The sequence below is a fragment of the Panthera onca genome, chromosome B1 (genome assembly GCF_046562875.1).
Source record: "Panthera onca isolate mPanOnc1 chromosome B1, mPanOnc1 haplotype 2, whole genome shotgun sequence".
NCBI lineage: Eukaryota > Metazoa > Chordata > Mammalia > Carnivora > Felidae > Panthera > Panthera onca.
In genome coordinates, this window is record NC_138342.1 from 183,642,845 (window position 1) to 183,664,539 (window position 21,695).

Genomic DNA, 21,695 nt, shown 5'->3' on the forward strand with positions numbered 1-21,695 from the left:
AGCCACATAAAACACACACACACACACACACACACACACACACACACACACGTACTCCAATTCTGAGTCACAAATGACAGCAACGATAACACCAAAATTCCTAGCAAAAGGCCCTACTTAAAAAAACCTTTATAATTATCAACACGGTTAGGCAAGATTCCAAACTCCTGAGCGGGAAGGCTGCTCTGGCGACCTAACACGCAGCCGGCGAACGGCGTTCTCTCTGGCATCGCTCTGACTCTAAGCGCTGTCCGTTTGTCAGAGGTTACAGTGCCATCCCCGGCCACTCACGTCACCTACCTGCAGGAGAGCACGCTGCCAGTAGCAGGGAGAAAGCACGTGCAAATCAGCACAGGAAAAGGTGCTCTGCTGGAGCTCAGTGGAAATACACAAACCGATGCACAGAAGTCATAGCCCTGTGGGGCAGCCCCGGGGCCCTGGGCACTCCTCACAGGCTGTTTCCAAGGCTATGGTGTCCTTAACCACTACCGTGTGTTAAGTTATGAGATATCTGAACATATGAAAGATTTCATTTTTTTAAGATTGATTCTTTAAATGTGTGTTTATTTATTCTGAGAGAAAGAGAAAGGAAAGAGAATCCCACGCGGGCTTTGCACCACCAGCACAGAACCTGACGCAGGGCTCGATCCCACAAACCGTGAGATCATGCCAAAATCAAGAGGTGGATGTCCAACCAACTGAGCCACCCAGGCGCCCCAACGTATGAAAGATCTTTAAGTGATGTAGCAGACACTCAAACTGGCCACAGTTATTTCAGCCCTTTCTTGGAAAAAAAAAAAAGTTACAAATAAAGTCCCATGTTCCTATGTCCTCCTGCTTTTCCATCTTAAGTCTGTGAACACCGCCAGGCAGGTTGACGCTCCTTCACGACTTACTTACTAGCTGTGTGATCTTGGACACCTTCCATAGCCTCTCTGTGCCTCAGTCTTCTCAGCTGTAAAGTGGGGATAATAGCCCCTGTATCAAAGAGTTATTTCATATGTTGTTTTATATGTTAGCCCTCATGACTATTAATTATTCTCACACTTCTAAGCCTTTTGCAACTTGATTTTTTTATCCAAAATTTTATTTTTTAGACATCCATATTATGTAGGTAGATTTTACTCATTTGACAAGTATATATAATATTCTACTCTATGACTACGTCTTGGATTATGTATCCATTCCCCTACTCTCACTAGTGAGTTGTTTCCTCCTTTTCAGTATTTACAAACAGTGCCTCAAAAGATATCTGACTACAGTCTCCCTGTGAAAAATCTCCCTGTACATGCATGTCAATAAGTGAAATGGGCTGGGTCATAGGGTCCTACCACATATCCCCAGACCGCTCTCCACAGGGGCTTCTGCAGTCTGCATCCTCAGCAGCAGGGCAGGAGAATCCCTCTCTCCCATACTAGCCAACAGCTGTGCTTGCCGATGCTTTCGGGTCGGCCAGTGCTATTTCTCTATGGGGATAAATGGCAGTTTATTTGTTTTCATTGCTTCTACTCTCAGGATGAATCTGGTTTTTCTAGGTTCATTCTGTTTGCTCCCTTGCTTGCGCATGTATGTGTGTGCGAGCACGTGTGTTGTCTCTGTCTTCCATGGTGGGCTTTCCTCAAGTGCCCCGTGATCTCTGTCCATTCATACATAAGCACAGGGCACTAACAGGTGACTGGATGTGCTGGGTGTACGAACAGACCTCTTAGTTTCAGGGCTTTGCCGTGTGAGATCTGGCCGTCTGAGCCCCCAAACTTCAGGATCAGCAAGTCCTTTCTCTTGGAATGGCTGCAGGCCCCAGGAAAGGACTTTCAAATACCTGAGCAACTCCATAAGACTGGATGCCAGTGTCCTCAGAGCAGAGCAGTGAGGAGAAGCATGGGTCTTCTTCCATACACAGACATTTACTTAATCCCCCTTCTTTGGCCTGCTATTCCCTGCCCCTTCTTCCAGCTATGCCTGCTGTCCATGAGCCCAGAGTCTCTCTAGTCAACCTTTCCAGAAAGTTCATCACTAATCTTCCCTTGTGGAGGTGAGGGAAGAGCCTTCAATGGGCAGGTGAGGGAGGAGGCTGGTGTCTAAGGACAGACATTCAGAGGAACCTGATGCCTCATTCCAGAGCTTTCTGAAGGTCCGCGGGGTTGTGTGGCTTGCTTCAGTGTTTCTCACCACTCCCACCATAAATTTCAGCCTTTCTCTAGTCAGTTAACCAGTCAGTCATTGTTCATCCACCCATTTTCTAGTGTTGCAATTTTTGTTGCTGGCACCTCCTCTCCCATTCTCCCACTGTCCCACTCGTTCATGTCTTTGCCTTTTTTTTTTTTTTTTTTTTTTTACCATTTCCTTATCATTTTAGTGGGGGTTGGGGGAAAATGGGTGACTATATGCATCAGTATGCTAAGTATAACTGGTGCAGAGGCAAGATCGAGTTCTGGGTCTGTGTGAGGCAGGGGTTGGGACTGAGATTCCCTGTATCAAACTGAGCCGTTAAAAATAATCCACTTGTGGACTCAGGGTGATGACCAGGATGCCTGGACTTGACATGAGGAAAATAAAAATTTACCCAAGGGGAAAAAAAAAAATTGTTGTCCTGAGATGTTGAAACCCTAGGTCTAATCCCATACAAGTCTAGGATCTAAAATGATCTTTTCCTTATATGCAGGATCCCCTAGTTAATAAATTTTCATATTTGGGCTGGAGTCTTATGATAAGTGGCAGAAGCAAACCAAAAAACTGTTCAGGAGCAACACTTCCATAATTTTATGGAATCCCACAGAAAATCTTCACTGAAAATGAGTATACAATAAAAAATAACAATACACCAAGGAACAGTGTTCTCAGGTAAAAGCAAAGAGATAAACAAGATACAGGATTAACACCCCCCAATTATATGATATAGCAGAACAGTAATCTGGGGCTGAGTTTAATACACAGTAAAGCCTTGGTTTGCGAGCATAATTTGTTCCAGAAACAGGTAATCTGAAACAGTCATCTATCAAAATGAATTTCAAGAACCACTGGCTCAGTGGTTATCCTGTGACATTCGGCATCACGTAAGATGCGTACCACAAGACATCGCTCGTTTATCAAATTAAAATGTTTGCTTGTCTTCTGGAACACTGGCAGAACAGGCTCACAATCCAAGGTTTTACGTATTTGAACTGGAGTAGGAGGAAGGAAGGCTCCCACAACATGTAAAACGGATCGCTCTCCCCACCCCCACCCTTTCCTTCTGGCACCTGGAAATTTCTTCTTCTTTCTTTTCTAACAGTTTTGTAATCGAATTTGACTTAAAATTCACTCACTCAAAGTGTATGATGACTTTTAGTATATTCACAGAGTTGTGTATCCATCACCATAATCAATTCCAGAATGTTTTCATCACCCCTAAAAGAATCCCCCTACCCATTAGCAGTCACCCGCATTTCCCCTTCCCCCAGCCCTAGAAAACCGTTAATCTACTGTCTTTCTGTATAGATTTGCGTATTCCAGATACTTCATATCAACAGGATCATACAATATGTGGCTCATTGTGAGTGGCTTCTTCCGGAGTATAATGTTTCCAAGGTTCATACAAGTTGTAGCACATAAGTACTTCATTCCTTTTTAAGGCCAAATATGTCACTAGATGGGATACACTACATTTTCTGATCCACTCATCAGCTGATGGACATCTGGGTTATTTCCACTTCTGGGCTATTATGAACAATGCTTCTATGAATATTCATGTACAAGTTTCATGTGAAGTATGTTTCACCTCTCGTGAAAACATACAGAGGAGTGGACTTGCTGGGTCACACCATAACTCCAGGTTTAACCACTTGAGAAAATGCCAGAAGAACTATTTTCCACAGCAGCTGCACTGTGTTACATCCCCACCTGCTGTGAAGACGGTTCTGATGTCCCCACATCCTCATCAACACTTGTAATCACTTGTCTTTTTGATTACAGCCTCCCTAGTGGATGTGCGGTGGTCTCTCACTGTGGTCTTGACTACCTGATGGCTTATTCCTCTTCTTTCTTACAAGTTCAGTTGCTCATTTAAGTAAATGGTTGCTATATTTATCTGGCATTTCTAGATGTTCTTATGAGACGGTATTTCATATTAGCTTAATCTGACATCTGGGGGAAATGGGAAGGCCTCCATGTTTCACTTAGACTTTGGTTGTATGTGAACTGACCTGTACATTTTAGTAATAATCACGATGTGTGCGTGGGCAACAGCATGTGGTACTGTTCAATGCCCCAGGCTTCAGAGTCAAACCTAACATTTAAATTCCAGCTCTGTCCAACAATGCAACCTGGGGCTAGGTACCGAGCCTTGATTTGCTCAAGTGTGCAATGGGGATAAAACACCCTCCTCAGAGAGTTACCTGAAGGGTGCAAAGAGATCATACATATAAACTATGCCAGGAGCTATGATATATCCTTTATTGTCTGTTCATCCAGCCTGGGGTCCTGACAGGCAGGAGGTACAGACTCATTCAAACCCAAATCTCAAAGCTGAGGCTGTGAAAGGTTAGAACACTCTGACTTCGACTCGGGTCAAGATCTCAACATTCGTGAGTTCGAGCCCCGCATCTGGCTCTGTGCTGACAGCTCGGAGCCTGGAGCCTGCTTCGGATTCTGTGTCTCCCTCTCTCTCTGCCCCTCCCCTGCACATGCTCTGTCTTCCTCTCTCTCAAAAATAAGTATATATTAAAAAAAAATTTTTTTTTTAAATAAGAAACGTTAAAACACAAAGTGATCAATGGGAGAAGAACACAAGTCTTGTGACAAACAAGCCTAGAGTTTCTGCCACCACACCACAGCTACCTTAGGTTTAACTAAAACTAGTACCATTACTATTAATAATAAGAGCAAAACTTAAGTAAGTTTTAAGATGCCAGACATTCTTCAGGTGCTTTATATTCAATAGCTTGTTAATTCTCATAATAATCATATGAAGAAGGTACTATTACTATCTTTATTTTATAAAAGTGGAAACCAATGCAAAGAGAGGTTAAGTAACTTGTCCAAGGTCACCAGCTGATAAGCAGTGTAGGCTGGGATTCAATTTGGCTCCAAAGTCCATGCTCTTAAGCAATGTCTATTGACCTCAGTTGTATTATTTTTTGTAATTCAAACATGAACCACTCTAAATGCTCCTTGGCTCCCACATACTATCAACTCAGAGGTGATACACTTTATCACTCAGAATCATACCATCCAGTATAGTGTAGACGCTAGTCACATGTGGCTACGGAATATCTGAAATGTGGCAAGCCTGGACTGAGATAGCCTATGAGTGCAAGGTACGTCCTGAATGTCAAACACTTAGTATGAAAAAGAAATAAAAAATATCTCGCTAATAGTTTTTGTAATGATTACATGTTGAAATGATAACATTTTGGATATACTGAGTTAAATACAAACGTATTATAAAAATCCATTTCTTTTCACTTTTTTTAATGCAGCCCTAGAAAACATAAAATTACAAATGTCCACACCTGTGCCTTTCATTCTATTTGTCTGGGACGCAGGGACTTAGAGTGCTCAAGGAAGATGAACTTGATTAGCAGTCTCCAACCGTTTTTGCACATGTATCCCTGCAATAATGTTTTAAATTATGGATTCTCTCACGCACCCTGGAATAATACATCAGAGTAAGAATGAGGATGTGATCAAGGGTGTGTTTTTCTTTTATAAAGTTGGCAAAAGGGCAATTAGGAAGGGAGGTGGCAAAGGGCAGATGGCTTCAAGCCTGGGCCAAGGAGCCTTCCAAGGCACATGGGGCAGTTTTAGGAGGAGAGCACATCAAAGTCAACGCCGTAAGGCAAGCTAGCCAGGGTGCACCTCATAAATCTTCCCGGGAGCTCAGGTGTGTGCAGCCAGTGTGAAGACAGGTTGCAGAATCTAATGCAAAGGCAGAGGGCCAGCCTCTCATTAAAACTGAGCACACCCTGCCTTCCCTCCCTCGTGACCCTGCCCAGCAGTACCACTCGGTTCCTGCAGGGGGCAGGCTCGCCTGTGCCAGTGCACCCAGCCCGGTGGGAAGCAAAATTCCAGCACTCTCTGGGACCTCTCCCCGCTCCCAGGGCGCCTGCTGTTTGGTCTCTCTGTTTAACCTCAGGCCATGACCCAAAGTGTTCAACTTAATCCTAAAATACACACATTCCACCACGTAGAGTCTCAGGACTCCACTGTCCTTTAAATCTTCCACAAGATAACATTACCTTGCAAATGTTTGTGTTTTTTTCTTTTCACTAAATAGGCCAAATGTTCTGGTTGTTATCGTAGTAGGGCTTAGGGCTAGTTGGCATTCCCATTTATTTCAGAAAGTCCAGGGAGCATGAGGGATATCTTGGCGTCCAAACCCTGAGGCTCAGCCCAAGAACAAATAATCCTTTTCACCTTCTCTTCCCACAAGGCATGGAAATGACAGCAAGTTTAAAAATAAAGACACCAGGCTTTCCAGCTAACCTGGAGATGGTCTGTGCCAAAAGCAAGAGAGGAACAGACAGCTCACAGAAACAAGTCCCTACAAGGGACTGCCAGAGAGAATGTTCCAGTGCTTCCTTCTCCATTTAGCTCACTCAGCAAGGGCACAAGCTGCTCTATCTCCTGCCAGGCCAGCTCCTTCCTTCCCACGCTGAGCACGGCTCCTGGTCTAACATTTCTGTTCTCAGGAACGTTAAAAACTGCACACGCTAAATAAAATAACCTCAAGCAGGTTCTCAAAGAAGGTAAGCCCCGGGAATATTCTCCCACCAAAGGCCCAGTGGCGGGGTCAACGCCATCAGCTCTGCAGATGATTAATACACACGGACAGATGGGGGAACACTTGAGAATAAGACAATCAGTGCCTGCATTTTTAAATCTAAAACTGGCGGGTTTGTTTGGATAAACTCAGGATAAGACAGAAATACCGATTTGTTCACTCTTGTTGCCAAACCCAAACCAATATTTACAAACCATTTGGCTGAACGAAGTTCACTGCAGCTGACATCAGAGGCATATGCCACAGATTACAGAGAATTGTACTTACTTACCAGGAGTTTAATGCCCAGGTCTAACAGTATTTGTTTTACATAACAGGGCATCTATATCCCATCAACATATAAAAACAACACTTAAAAAAAGAAGAGATATATAACTATAGGGCCTGGAAATAAGAAATTTGCTTGGGAGAAAATAAGCCTTAGACAATCTTCCTTAGATATTTCCTAACACCAATCTCATTTTTTCATATATGGTTATTGGGTGGGATCCGCGAAGATGCAAAGACAATCTCCATTTGAACCCTTTGGGATGTTGGTCTTTTTTGTCTCCTAAGATCTAACGTCAAAGTGTACATGGCCTTCCCTTAATTACCAGCCTCACAGCCACCCGAGTTCTGCTGATGTTTGATTTGTCCCTTTCCCGTTTTAGAGTCAAAAAGCCAAGCCCACTGAAATGATCTTCAACGAACTGGCAAAACAGTAGTCCTCTGCCTTCATGGAAAATCCTAGCAGGTGAAACCATTCAAAGAGGACTCAACGATGGCCTCTGAGAGGGAAGTGTTTGCTTATGCCTGTTTTATAGTCTGCCTTTTACTTAGAGCCCACCATGGTGACACAGAATAACTTCTGAGCTCTGCACGAATTGTATCCCATTTATGAGTGTTAGTGCTATGCTCCTCCCTATCCAGGCCAAGCAACACGGGTTCTCTTTACAGAGAACTTTACACTAACTGGACACCTCTGTATATTGGCTTCTCTACAGGACACCAACAAGATTAGTGACTATTCTCTAAAATGACTCCAGCCTTGTGCATGATGCTGTTTTCTGGAATCACTTTACAATAACACCACGGAAGCCATGTTTGTATATAGCCTTGTTTTCTTTTAAAGGGTTGGATGATGAGAGAAATTGGTAAGGCACAGTCAAGCCTAAATTCCATATACCTGTTAGCACTGCCTGAATTAGTAGCAGAGAAAACAGTATCCACGGGCAGACATGTGAGTGAGTCTGTGTGTGGGTCCAGCTACTAATAAACATGAATGGGCGTATAAATCCATGTAGGCACACACACACATTCCAGTAACACTAATTACCACTGGCCTAAAGGAAACTGAGCAGCAGGTTCACAAAAAAATACCCTCAGCATTTATTAGCTCTGCAAGTGAATTCCGTGTCTGAGAACACAATTTGCAGCAAATAAATACAAAAACACATGTGCCCGTTTATATTACATCTACCATATGGAAGGCTTGGGGCTTGGTAGTTTTCTCTCCACGAACTGACACAACCTCCCACCTGCAGTAGGGCTAATTATCTCAGCTTCTAGAAGAGGACCAGGTCCACACACTATCAGCACAGTAAGTACGCTGTGATGGGAATCGCGTTCCCTTGACTCCAATTTCCGTGTTTTTTCCCCACTACAAATAGACGATAATTAGCTCAGTAAGCAAACTGAGCCAGGATGAACAGGAACGTAACTGAAGGTAAGGCTCAGCGTCTAAATAGGAAATTTAAAGCAAATGGAAATAGAGAAGTCTAGACTGGGAGAAAATGGTGAGAGGCTGGGAAGTCAGGGGGGATGTATAATGTCAGCGGTTGGCACTGGAGAGCAGGCCCAGGAATCTTGAAGATCAAGATGGGGGCAGCACATAAGTGAAGTGGTGAACGAAGCAGCATATGCTGCAGAGGATGTAGTGGGCGGGGACCCATTCCACTCTCATCACACCCACTGACAGAGCCGCCAGGACCAACATTCTCACCAAATCTCACACCTTACCGGCCCTGGCAAGGAACTCCTGAATTGCCAAATTCCAACGACAGCCCTGTGGAAAAAAGCTCGCCGTGTCACTAAAATTAGTCATGTCTATCTTTAGTTGCATGGGAGGCACCGTCTTCTACCAGCATTCCTTGTGTAAATGTCCTAGTTATCCAAAATCTAGCCATCATGATTAACGAAGTATCCAACAGTAATTTGAGGGTGAAATGAATCTTTGAATTGTGTCCGTGAATGTCACGATAAAACCTAATTAGGATTAAAACAGCCACTATTCTCTCCTTCAGTCACTTTGTTGCCTCTTGCCTTCTCCTTGACAATGTCACCTAGACATGAAGTCTTTGGCTTTGACGTCCAGTTAAAACATTCAACCCCCTGACTTACCTAGGGATAGCCCTCAGTAACAAGTAAGCATCTTTTCTCCCTGCCCACGATATTTACCCTGCATCAAAATCAGTACTTTGTTTGGCATTAATGAATGAAGCATTTTTCTATCCAATGCCCAGCATGTAGAAAACTCTCAATAACCATCTGAGGTACAGATGAACGTCTGAGATCACTACGGTAGCACCTACTTCTTCGTACTTACAATATGCAGGTATTGTGCCTGGTGCTGTGCCTACATTATCTACGCTACAGGGTATTATGTACTCCCAATTTTCAGACTGGAAAGGTGGCTTAAAGAAGTTTACTCAGTCATCATCCACGGTCACACAGCCAGTAAATAATTGACCTGGAGTCCAGTCCACAGCACATACCCCCCCGGGAAGGCACGTCCTTTCCTCCGTGCCTTAGGGCTTAGGATATTATCGTCCAGATTAGCTGATACCATCCAGCACCCTATCAGCCACATTTTACATCCTTTGACAACACCACAGAGAGCAAGGTACATGCTCTTGATCTATTTCTTTCCTCCAAGGACCATGAACTGGTGACAAGTAAAGCCTGACAGGACAGCTCTGTTGGTCATGCGGAGCACTTTTTGAAAAGCCTTAGATAAATGTAAAGCCATCTAATTCCATGTTAATGGGAAATTCGGTTTTCTGTGTGGAAACCCATACCTTATGGCTAAATGGTGATTTCCAGGCAGGTCTGGTTGGCTGTCTCATCTAACGGGTTAGTAATTGAGGAAGTTAATAATGGTAAAAAGTCAAAACATAGAGAACTGAAAAAATTTTAACATTTATAGCCTTTTATTAGCTCGTATCTGATAGAACTTCATAAACTTGTAGGCAATGTAATAGGAAATGCTTCAAAGTGAAAAACTTTAAATTTTAAACTTAAACTTTAATTTTCATTTAAAATTTAAATTTGTATGCCTATAAAGAGTTAAACTGCTCCATTTCTATCAGGGTGAATTAGTTATCACCTCATAAAGGTATGAGATGAAGAAGAAAGTATCAAACAAAAGGGACATTTGAACCGATAGCCACAACCTTTACTGTGAGCAGAGAGAAATATTTCATGGAATTGGAGCTGGGTGCATTAGGGATTGCTCCCTTCTAGACCTTGATGTGCCCAGGGCAACCTGGCAGGGAGACCAGAGCAGGAAGTCACATGACCATAATACCCACTGCCTCCCATGACGTACTCAAAATTCTCTGCTTTCAACCATCCATTCAACACCTAATGAAAGTTCTGAATAATTGGGCTCAGAACCTTCACACAGAAGCACAGATCAGATGCGATCTCTGGGGCCACCTCGTTTTGCCACAAAACTTTCTCCACTGTCAATGCCCACAATTCCGGGGGATATGACAAAAGTGATTACACTGTGGGTCCTGCTACAAAGATTTCAAGCTTTTAAATTGAATTGACTCTGGCCCTGTTCAAACAGCCCTTCACTGTAGTATTGTCCAAATCACAGAATGGATGCTGGGCCCTTTCCCCGTGCTCTGGACCCATTCCCATCTGACCTGCCATTGGGCTGAGATCTGTATCTCTGTTAAATAAATTTGCTGAGAAAACATCCACAAGACCTGACAGGTGGTTTATTAAATTATTGTTGATGAACTTTTGCTGAGTGGACACAGACCCTATCATAAGGCAAGCACCTCCATGCCTCTAAAATTGTGCTATCTCACTCCACGTCTCCTGAATAAAGAAAGTGAGAAAAGTAACCCATAGAAAGGCCTGGGACCTATCAAGTATTTGTGTGGCTGGCTGAATTAATCCGTAGCCCATTAACCTACCCATTTTATTCATAACGTACTTCAAGCTCAGTACCGCTTCCCATGAGAAAGCATAATACACCAAACACGGGAAAGCACTTAATGGTTTGCCAGGAATCTTTTCAGTAAATCTGTAAGTTAGGGATGATGCATTGTTCACATTGTTTTATAAGTACAGGAAATGAGGTTTGTTCAAGTTTATTCAGGGACTAAAAACAGAACCCAGTACCAGTTCTTCAGACGCGTGGCCAGGGCACTTTCTACCCAACCTGCTACCTAGAAAGGCCGTAAAGCCAGGGGCTGAAGAGCGTGGCATCTGGATTCCTACTAATCAGGGGAAAATCTTGGTTCTACCACCTACTGTTGTGAGAGCGCATGAGTTTCTCAGCCTGTGCACCTCAACCTCCTCGTCCGTCAAACAGGGATATTAAGAATAGCCACAAGGGTGCGTGAGGACTACTTGAATAAATACATCTGAGAAATCAAAACAGTGTCCACTACATAGTAAGCACTCCATCAATGTTATAACATCGTTACCATGTGTGGTGGTTATCTGGGAGCTTGTCTGATGCTAGACCCACAAATCAATGAGGATCGCTCTAAGGTGATGGAAAGTACTAGGCACAAATCCTGCTTCGTTATGTGATCCTGGGAAGCGCGTGTTCTTAAAAACTTTCAAATTAAATATGTAATGTAAAAATGTTTTAAATGTAATATACCAGACTCTAGAATTGGAGAGAGGCACGCCTTGAAAAAATAACCTGCCATATTGTGAAGAGCGTGTGTAGAGGTCCACATGGCACAGACGTGTGGGCTTTTTATTGACTATTCCAATTAAAAAGAAAAAAGAAAATACAGGCATCTGGGAGGCTCAGTCGGTTGAGCTTCCTACTTTGGCTCAGGTCACGATCTCGCGGTTCGGGGGTTTGAGCCCCACGTCGGGCTCTGTGCTGACAGCTCAGAGCCTGGAGCCAGCTTTGGATTCTGTGTCTCCCTCTCTCTCTGCCCCTCCCCACTCACTCTCTCTCTCAAAAATAAATAAACATTAAAAAAATTTTAAATAATAAAAAAAAGAAAACATAGGGCATCCTTTTATTATTTGAGGGAAAAACATTATCCCAATCATCCAAAGGGAAGGCACTGTAGAAAACAAGAAATTACAAAAGTCCTTCATAACTGGAAGGTATCATTACTATCTCATTGGGAGATATGAATACTGCAAAATAAGTCTGGTTTAGAACTTAGAAATCAAAGTTAAAATTAAATGAGCTCTATAAATGGACCTACACCAGATGTGAACCTGGTCCTAAATTTCAGTTTCTGATGAAATATCTCACAGCCCTTGCTCACAGAGCAGCTAGAATGCAAACATTTTTTTTCCTTTTCCATTATTCAGAATCTATTCTGATATTAATTAACGGTGGTAAAAAAAAAAAAAAAAAAAAACTCAAAAGAAAATAACAACCATGAATAAAATGCACTATCCCTCTTCCTACCAAATGACCAGCAGCACAAACCTTCCGATCTCTTTGATGCCAAGGACAGCTACTAGAAACAGAAAAAGCCTTAGAAGGTGGGTCTGGTTGCATCACTTCATCAGCTGAGCCTCCACAATTGGTTTATAATTTACTTGGTAAAAACAGATAGTCAAACATTGGTCAAGTTCCCTGAAAGTCATCCAGAAGGTTGTCCTTGCTTACTGTGCTGACAGAGAGCTGAAAAAGTGCTGTCGAACTACTGTGGTCCCTCTTATAACAGAGACCGCCCTCCAGGGCCCTGTCGGTTTGCTTGCCCTTTAGAGGAAGGGAGGCAGACCACAGGTATAAGGGCAGGAGCAACAGTTCCTAATGAGAAACCAAATAATGCTAATTCGAAACCTAAAGTCCAAGTGAAAGGTTATAAAAACTCTTAAGAGCTCCTTTCTGCATAGAAGAAAATGTACATTCTCAAAAGTCAGCTTATGAAATTACTGCATGAAAAATACTGTTTTTTTAATGAATCTGATAATGAACTTCACACTAAGGTCTTCATACTAAAGTTAGCCTATGCCTTTAATAACAGCACAAAGCTAGTCAAATTTTTCGACACCTAAAAAGCACAGCTAATAGCAGGGACAGCCAAACTGCCCATGATTATCTCCAAAAGTTCAGTCATGCCCCAGGGATGTCACTGTGGCCTGAGACAAGGTGACTTTCATGAGGAAATAAGAAAGAGATTGTCTGGGGCTGTGGTGGGTTTTTTCAGATGCAGGATGAGCTTTCTTCTAACCATTCAAATGCCCAAGGTTAAGATATTTGCAACCAGGGGCATCAAATTATAGTCATAGACCCATAGGGCTTGAAGGGCCCATAGAAATGGGCCTCTCATTCTATAGCAGGTAACAGGGCCCAGTGAAGGCAACTGATATGTGCAAGTTTCACAGTGACTGAGCTGACCCAGCAAATTGAGGAAAGAGAATGGAAATCAGGAATGTGCCGCTCAAGTCCCTCCAGCCCCACCCGGCAAGGTTCTCACTACCCCGTCCTTCTCATGAGGCAGAGAACTGCATACTAACTGAGAGCAAATGTGTACCCCTAGAAAAAGGAAAAGCACTTCCTTTGTCCCCTTCCTTCCACCCTCCATTTCCTATTCCGACAGCCCACTTTTCTCCCACTCAGTTCCACCTTTCCAGGGCCTCAGAGTGCAAGCACAGAGGTTCGCAGTCTTTCCAGGACCCCAAGGTGCAAAGCCAAGGGTCTTGCATCCTCCTTGCTCTGTTCCCACTAGAGCCAGAGGCGGTGGACGGCGCCTTCACAATCACATGGAGCAGAAGCAGTAAATGAGACTGGTTTTGCTTGAAACGCAGAATTTCTGCTAATCAGCTTATGGCTGGTTTGGCCACAAGAATGGTGGCTCTACACTGCATAATCCATCTTTGTAACTTCCTGTCTCCATAAGCCTGTGTGTATGTGTCCTGCTGTGCAAGGTGCTGGGGTGGAGGGGGAGGAGAGACGCAGGGCGGTGCGGCGGCGGTCTAGGCGCAGGCGCAGTGCAGTGCTTGCCGCTGTATCCGCTCCTCCAACACGTTCCCTTCTCATGGTGTTTCGGCCCCTCGGATTCATTGTATACACCTCATCCCGACACACGAACAGACCTGGCTATCGCTCTAAATGTAGGGCCGCCTTATCTCTAAATGGCCTTGAATGTGGGTCAAACTAATATCATGAGGGAGAGAAAAAATACTCCCGTGCACTTTTATCTTTAGACCGTAAGCACAGAAGAGCCCCGGACTTTCCCCCCAAAAAAATAAATAAAATAAATTTTAAAAATAAAACCATTTCACCATGACACTTAAAAAATAAGGGAAAGGCTTGAATGTTTAAGGAGTCACTGCAATATGACATTTGTCTCAACTTACCCCACCTATGTAAACAGCGTCACTGTAACAACTCAAAAAGCAAAAGGCTCTCTTATTCCACTTGACATGAAAACGTTTCGCTGCATTTTTTCTTTACTGCTGTGCCTAAGGAAATGCTTACCTTCCAGCATTTTTTGCAAACTGTTCCTCATGACGTGGATGTTCTCTATCCCGATGAACTGAAACTTGATATTGGAGTAGTTATCTTCGTTCTCATAGCCCTTCCCTGCGGCACGATTTGCCATTGCATTGAGCTGCGGTGGTCAGCAAAACAGAAGGGTCACCGATGGCATTCAGGACATAACACAACCCGCACATTTCCCCGACAGCCATGAAAGCAGTTCAAAATGATGTGCAGAAACACAACATGTTTGAAATCAGGGGAATAGTGTGCTGAGCTGCTCAGGCACGCATGCTGAGCTTATATGTTTGTTGACGTGGGGAAACGTTTTCTTAGCTGGAAAGCATTCTGCACATCCCTTCTGGAGACGCCTCTTACAGTTCCATTAGAGAGGCCAGATATGCAATTCTGTGAAAGAGCCCAGTCACCCTGACTTAACCAAACAGCATAACCTGTAGGTCGGCAAAAGAATGTCAGCAGATACAGCTGGAGTACAAAGCTCTGTGGGCTAAATCGTATCTTCCAGGATTATACTGCCAATAAACACATTATCCTATAGGAATGATGGCGGGTTTCTAATCTGCCTCCAAGAATCCCCCAGTTAAACCTTGAACAGGAATCACGGACTAAAGCGAGGGGATGCAGCCCTGTCTCCAGAGCCGTTTCCTCCAGGCAGTAGACACCTGCTAAGAGGGTTTGGGGACCACTTTCATTACCATAATTTTGTAGATGTGAAGTGGAGGTTTCCCAGTGCAAATCAGGTTAAAGACAATGGACTTTGAAGACATTTATTAAATGCAAACTTCTGCCCTTATCCTGTGTAACTCAAACCAAGCAGGGGGCAAGCCCTGCCTTAGCTGGAAAACACATACGTTTCTGGAATGGACGGACGTATTACTGTTAATGTTCTATCCTTGCTGTTTGGCTAAGCAGGTAGTCACATCCTAGGAAACAGTATTCACTGACCATGTTCCTCTTCTGTCCACAAAAGGCAGGTGGGTTATCCCAGGCAGAAAACTGACACCAGGAACTCACCACCAGAAAATAAATAAATATATATATATATATATATATATATATATATATATATATATATATATATATCAGTTTTTAGGCTGACAGTGAGTTACCAGGGGAATATTAACAAATACTTTCCAAAAAGCTAAGTTAAAAACATAAATATTCTTTGACCCAGATCTTTACTTGTGAGAATCATACACAATTAAAACTACCAGCACATAAAGACAGGTGTCCAAGGATGTGTATTAAAACTTTGTAACAGTAAAAACCTGAAAATCTATGCATATCCCAATAGGGTAATGAGGAGACAAATTATACTATGTTCACACCCTGAACTTCTACACAAACAAAAAGAAAGATATGGATTTTACATATACAGAGAGAGACAGAGAGACATGTACACTGATTTGGAACTGGCCATGACATGTTAAGTGACAAGCGTAACCTAAAGAATAATGTTCATACAAATATCTCATTCCTTGTAAAACAAATGATAGATATGTATTCACGTTTATGCACGTTTGATTAAGCAGATTAAAATGAATGAACAACTATACCAACCTGGCAGCAGGCAGAACAAAGAGACAGGTGGCAAGTGACAGGGGATACGATCAATACTATTTTAGATGCTTTTGTGTCCTTGTTACAAACACAGTATATTAGGTCTCTAATTTAAATTATAGACATAACACATATTAGCAGCGAGAAAGAAAACTGCAGAGGACAAGCCAGTGGTACTTAGAGCCCGGGCTGGCAGACACCTCACTTCTCCGTAACAGTCCTGCCCATGATTGTCCTGTCACATCAGCTGGGGCACATCAGCCCTTCATGACACTGTTTCCAGTTACCGTCACCCTTCTCCTGGGCATGCTATCAGAACAAAGGGTTTGGCCTTCATCAAGAAAAAAATATGTTACTTTGAAGACAACGTATGTTTATCCCTTAAAAGTTTTATTTTAAGGGGAAACTTTTTTCTAAAATGACTTATAAGCATTATTCTTTTGAAACCCACTGTTACAAAATATCACTGCTTTGTATAATTATTTTCCAAAGCTGTTGGCCAATCCTTTACAACAAGCTTCATCAAAGGAAACAATAGGAGACTTGCAAGTATCCTTATGCTACACCAACCTTATATTTATTCTGTTTCTTGAATAATTCTAGTTAAGCCTATTTACCACATACTGCAGAGATACTCTTTTTAAACAGTGTAATAAATAAAACTCAAAATACTATTATTATTATTATTTTAATGTATAATTAGAATTCTGTGTTCACATTTTTAAACAGTGGAATGCCTGTGACCTGGGATAATTTACTGGTAGTCTTTCCAAGCAAAGGAGCCACACAAGATGTCTTCTTGAAAGTCAATGGTACTTCTCATAATGAACAGAAGATGGCAATATTTAATCTGTCATCCAAAGTGTAATTTTTCAAGGTTTCCACATATGTCACAGAACCTATCAGGATAACGTAGCAAATGCTGAACCCTCAAAGCAGGAAATACAGTTTTAGAATTAATACAATTTCAAGAAGCTATCCTGGACCTATATTATAAATTTTTTTTAACGTTTATTTATTTTTGAGAAGAGAGAGACAGAGCATGAGCGGGAGAGGAGAGAGAAAGAGGGAGACACAGAATCTGAAACCGGCTTCAGGCTCTGAGCTGTCAGCACAGAGCCCGATGTGGGGCTTGAACTCACAGACCGCGAGATCATGACCTGAGCCGAAATCGGACGCTTAACCGACTGAGCCACCCAGGCCCCCTGGACCTATATTATACATTTCCAGATAGAGTGTCCCTTGTATAAACAAAACAATATTAGACTAAGTTTAATTTGTCCCCTGTGCCTTTGGCTGAGAACTCCATCTCATGATCGAAGGAAAAGCAATTCATCTCAGTTCCAAAAAATTCTCAAAGAAATAAAACATTAGAGGTAACTGCACTCCACTTTCAATTTATGCTTGAGGAACACAACAGGCAAATGACAAGTAGGGCTGAAAAAAAAAATACCCTGTTTTCTAACCCAAGATCACTCCACTATTTGATAATCTCTGCATCTTTGGATGCAGAAAAGCTCATTAAATGAAACAAAATGAATTCCACTCATTTTCCAACAAACTCTTATGAACACCTACTGTGTGTCAGATGATAAACAGAATAGAAAGTTGAGTAAGAAGCCATTCCTACCACCATAAGCTTCTGAGTGTGGAAGGGAAAATACACAGCACCAAATAATAATGGCCTCTACCAGCCAGGACTGGGCAGAGGCTGTGATAGTGGCAGGAGTTTGAATCGGGAACAGCCCCGTGGAGCCTAGGGGATTGAGGGTCATGTTCCATGAAAGCAAAAAGCCTTGAGATAGACGCTAATCATCTGGAAGGATGGAGACCGAGGGGAGGGCACTGCAGATGAAGAGGTGAGAGACAAAATCAAGAAACAGATCATCACAGAGCCGACCAGTGCCAGTGGAGTAGACGGTTCACAGATGGTGGCAGTAGCCAGAGATGAGGCTAAAAATTAGCCAGAATCCTCTACAAAAAGGCCTGATTCAGAAGGTCAGACTTTACGCATGACAGTGGAGAGCAACTGAGGATTCCAAGAAGATTTATTTGAAAATTTGAAGATTTAGTGTTGATGGCAGAGGAGATCCACTGGACTGGGGCAGAGGACACAGGCTCCACGACGAGCTTGCGGGGCAGGTTTGCGGCCATATCCCTCCACCTGGCACAGAACAGGACTCAGTGAAGATTTACTGACCGGCTGACTGGCCAAAGGACTGAATATGAGAACGAAGTGGAGGGGTGAACAGGCCAAGAATGCTAAGAAATAGAATCAGATCTTCCTCTGACCCTAAATCAATCAATCAATCAGACACACCAAAACCATGAGAACTTAGCCAACGATGATCTTGATGTCAACTCAATGGTCAGCCTGGTCACTCAGAAGACTACAACTATCTTAGCCTCACAAGTCTCAAATTTCAGCACAGTACATTCCATACCTGAATAGTGACAGGGCCCAAGCTGACATGGTTGGGAAATGGAAACAAGTTATCTTGGCCAGAGGAGGACCGGGCCACATGCAGCGAGCGTCACGTGACGATCCTCTCCCTCTCTCCGGGACTGATGAAATGAAGAACCTTACCTTGGGGCATACACAGGTAAAAACATGAGAAGGCTTTATTTCCTGCAACTGCTGTCTACAACTGTGCCCGTCAAATCTTCCTTTCCTACCCTCAGGGTATCTCAGGCAGAATGACTAGCTTTTGGATTACACTCAGAGAGGAAATCACCATCCGGCTCCATTTACAATTCCAACCCCATATATGATGCAAATTCATCTTTCTCTCGTTACAGGCTGTGAGGACTGGTGAGGGGTCTTCTCTTCTTGCTTCTCGTTCCTCTTCTAGGTACTGTTTTGGGAGAGTGGGGAGGTAGTACAGAGGAGGGATAAGAAAAGTGATAACCATCTCTTCATAAAGCTGGCAAGAATGCAGTTCTCTCTCCACTGATGTCACTGCTTGACTGGCAACACTTATGGGCCATCCCTGCCCTCTCGGTGAAAGAGTCCAAATGCTGCAACCCCTGGGGCACACATGTGGGCTCTTGGACATATGAGGTACACAAGTCACTGACATGGGAGATCCCTCAGGCTTGAACTTCTTCTAACCCCCTCAACTTCGCTCCCCAGCAAACACCCTGCAGTCACTTGCAGCTGGAAACTTTGGGAGGGAGTCTTTGGAGGGACATTAGCAAGATGGCTCCTGGGCACTTGCTTCCTCCGTGCCCACTAGACCCACAGGGAAACTCCTCTGTCTTTGCACTACCAAAGAGAAGGCATGAAGACGTTCCACTGCCTCTGAATACTGCTGTCTCTCCAATTCCCTTTCCCCCTGCTCTCCGCCATAGTGGCCATCGGCAAGGATGGCCCACATCCTGCTAAAAAAGGAGATCCTAGATTCTCCTCTTTCAGGCACCTCCGTCTTTACGATGGGTTCTCTCAGCTCCCCCCGCTCACAGGATTTGCTAAGTAAGAACCACATAATTACCGATCCCAGAGAAACACAAAAATATCCAACATTCTGTAATGCAACTATAAAACTGCTTACAGAGTGCCATTAGAAGCCATAACCATAAAGCTGTCTTTGGAGAAGGAGCAAGGACAAAAGGCTGAGCATTCGCAGAGGCAGGTGGCTGCCTTCCCTCACCCCTTCTCTGTACCGCGCAGCACTTCCTGTCAAGGTGCAGGCATCAGAGCACAGCTCAGAGCCCTTCTGGCTCCTCTGGCCCTGGCCCTGATTTGGGCTGAGCTTGTGGTTGGTTCTTCAGCCCCCGTCTCCCTCTTCAGTGGGTGTGTGCTCGGAGGTGGCAACCCTCCTGAGCCTCACGTGCACACAGGGCTCTGACTTCTGTGAACAGCTCCATGGTCAAGTGGAAGGAGCCTGGGCTTTGGCATCGGATAGGCCTGGATTTGAATGTGGGCTCTGCTCTGACCTGTGCAACCTTGGGCAAATTATTTTACCTCTCTAAATCCAAGCCCTAGCCATAAAAAGAAAACACGTCCCAATTTTCAGGACTATTTTAAGAATTAAATGACAAAGTGGTGCCTGGCATCTTTACAAGCCCAGCCAAGACCCAGAATAAAGCAAGGAGAAGTCATGAACAAGGTTGAGATAAAATTAATTACCTCCCATTTTGTAATTCAACTTCTATTGATTGCATCCACATTATTTCATATCAGCTTAATGCACCAAATCCCAGCAGTAAGATTTGGCCTCATATATTTGGGGGGGGGGGGGGCAGATATTCAAACATATTGAGGACCTCACTGCTTCTGCCTCCCATGTTTTTAATGTCAACAAGCAACTCAGAAGGCTTTCACCTCAAGAGGCAGCATGTGGGGCTAGCCTCACTGAGGACAGGAATGGTTGGGGTTGCCTCCTGTTCCTCTCTCTTTTTAGTTAAACCTGAGAGCTCCATTTCCCCCTGCCCACCACCTAGAGCAAACAGGGACTCCATCTCCTGGCTACCAAGGAAGCCTGACACTCTGGAACAAAAACCAACAGACGTGTTCTTTGGAAGAATGAAAGCTCTAAGCAAACAGTTTAAAACTCATGTGAAGTGTGTGTATGCGTGAGCAAATACAAGAACAGGGCACTTGTATGACACACCAATTTTCTTTAATGGATCGGCATTGAACTTCTTATCACCAAGAGTAAACACGCTTAGTGCTAAATATACCCTTCAAATCAAATCCTCTGGATTAATTCATTTTAAATCCGGAATATGCCAGGCTCAACAGCTGCCACATTTCCCAGGAGGTTTACATAGCACAGTGCACACTTGGTTCACTGGCCCTGCCATCAGTAGGTGAATCTGTTTGGCTTTATTTAAACCTGGGAAAACGGGACAGGAGAAAGGCGTCCCAACCCAGGAAAGCCCCTGTCCTCTCCTTGTGTATCTCCTCTTCAGTACATTTACCTAAGATGCAGGCATTCTTTAATTCCCCTCTGACCACGAGGCAAGTCCAAACAGCCTTTTCTTACACAAAACGTGCAATAAAGAGGACAGAATGCAGTCAAGGTAAGAAGGGAGGGGCTGTACTGTGATAAGCCCGAGAAAAAAGCACAAATGGAAAGAGAACAGTAAAGTCAGAGGTTTTCTGGTATCTTTCAAGTGAAAATCTTCAAGCAGAGCAGCCTTTTTTTTCTTTTCTTTTTTTTTTTTTTTTTTTTCCAGTTTGAAGTTCTTACCAGGGTATTTCATTTTCACATTACCTAAAAGGAAGGGAATCCTTTACATATAATCTGCTATAATGTGATACAGCTGTAACATGCATTTTATCATTGATCTCCACAACTGATTTGCTGATCTGGCATCTGAAAGGGACTCCATCCCCGTGGCCTGGCCCACAACTATCCCACTACTGCACTTGGGTCAGGAGCACGGGACTGTTCGAAGGTTGAGGATATGAGTAGGGCACTGATCTTACACTAGGAAACCATCCAATTAAGTGAACCAGGCCATGAATCACAATATTTGATGAACCGAGGCTCAGAGAAGCATTGAAAATTGCCAGGCTCTGAGTGCCTACATAATGGATAATACCCAATTCTCAATTCTCACACGGCCCACGAGTATAGGCTATGTCGATAGTTACCTATCAGTGTATACAATGGATTTGGGCTGTCCATCATTTGGGCTGTTTCCTGCTTCCTGTTCTAATGT

General features: G+C 43.5%; 1 protein-coding gene across 2 annotated transcripts in view; it reads right to left on the reverse strand.

Annotated features, from left to right (window-relative positions):
- Positions 1 to 21,695, reverse strand: part of MTMR7 (myotubularin related protein 7) — a 125,325-nt gene that overhangs the window by 13,728 nt on the left and 89,902 nt on the right. For both annotated transcript variants that reach the window (XM_081795634.1, XM_078445381.2), the window contains one exon: positions 14,445 to 14,577. In XM_081795634.1, coding sequence (XP_081651760.1) covers positions 14,445 to 14,577 — 133 coding nt within the window. The remainder of the gene's footprint in view (positions 1 to 14,444; positions 14,578 to 21,695) is intronic.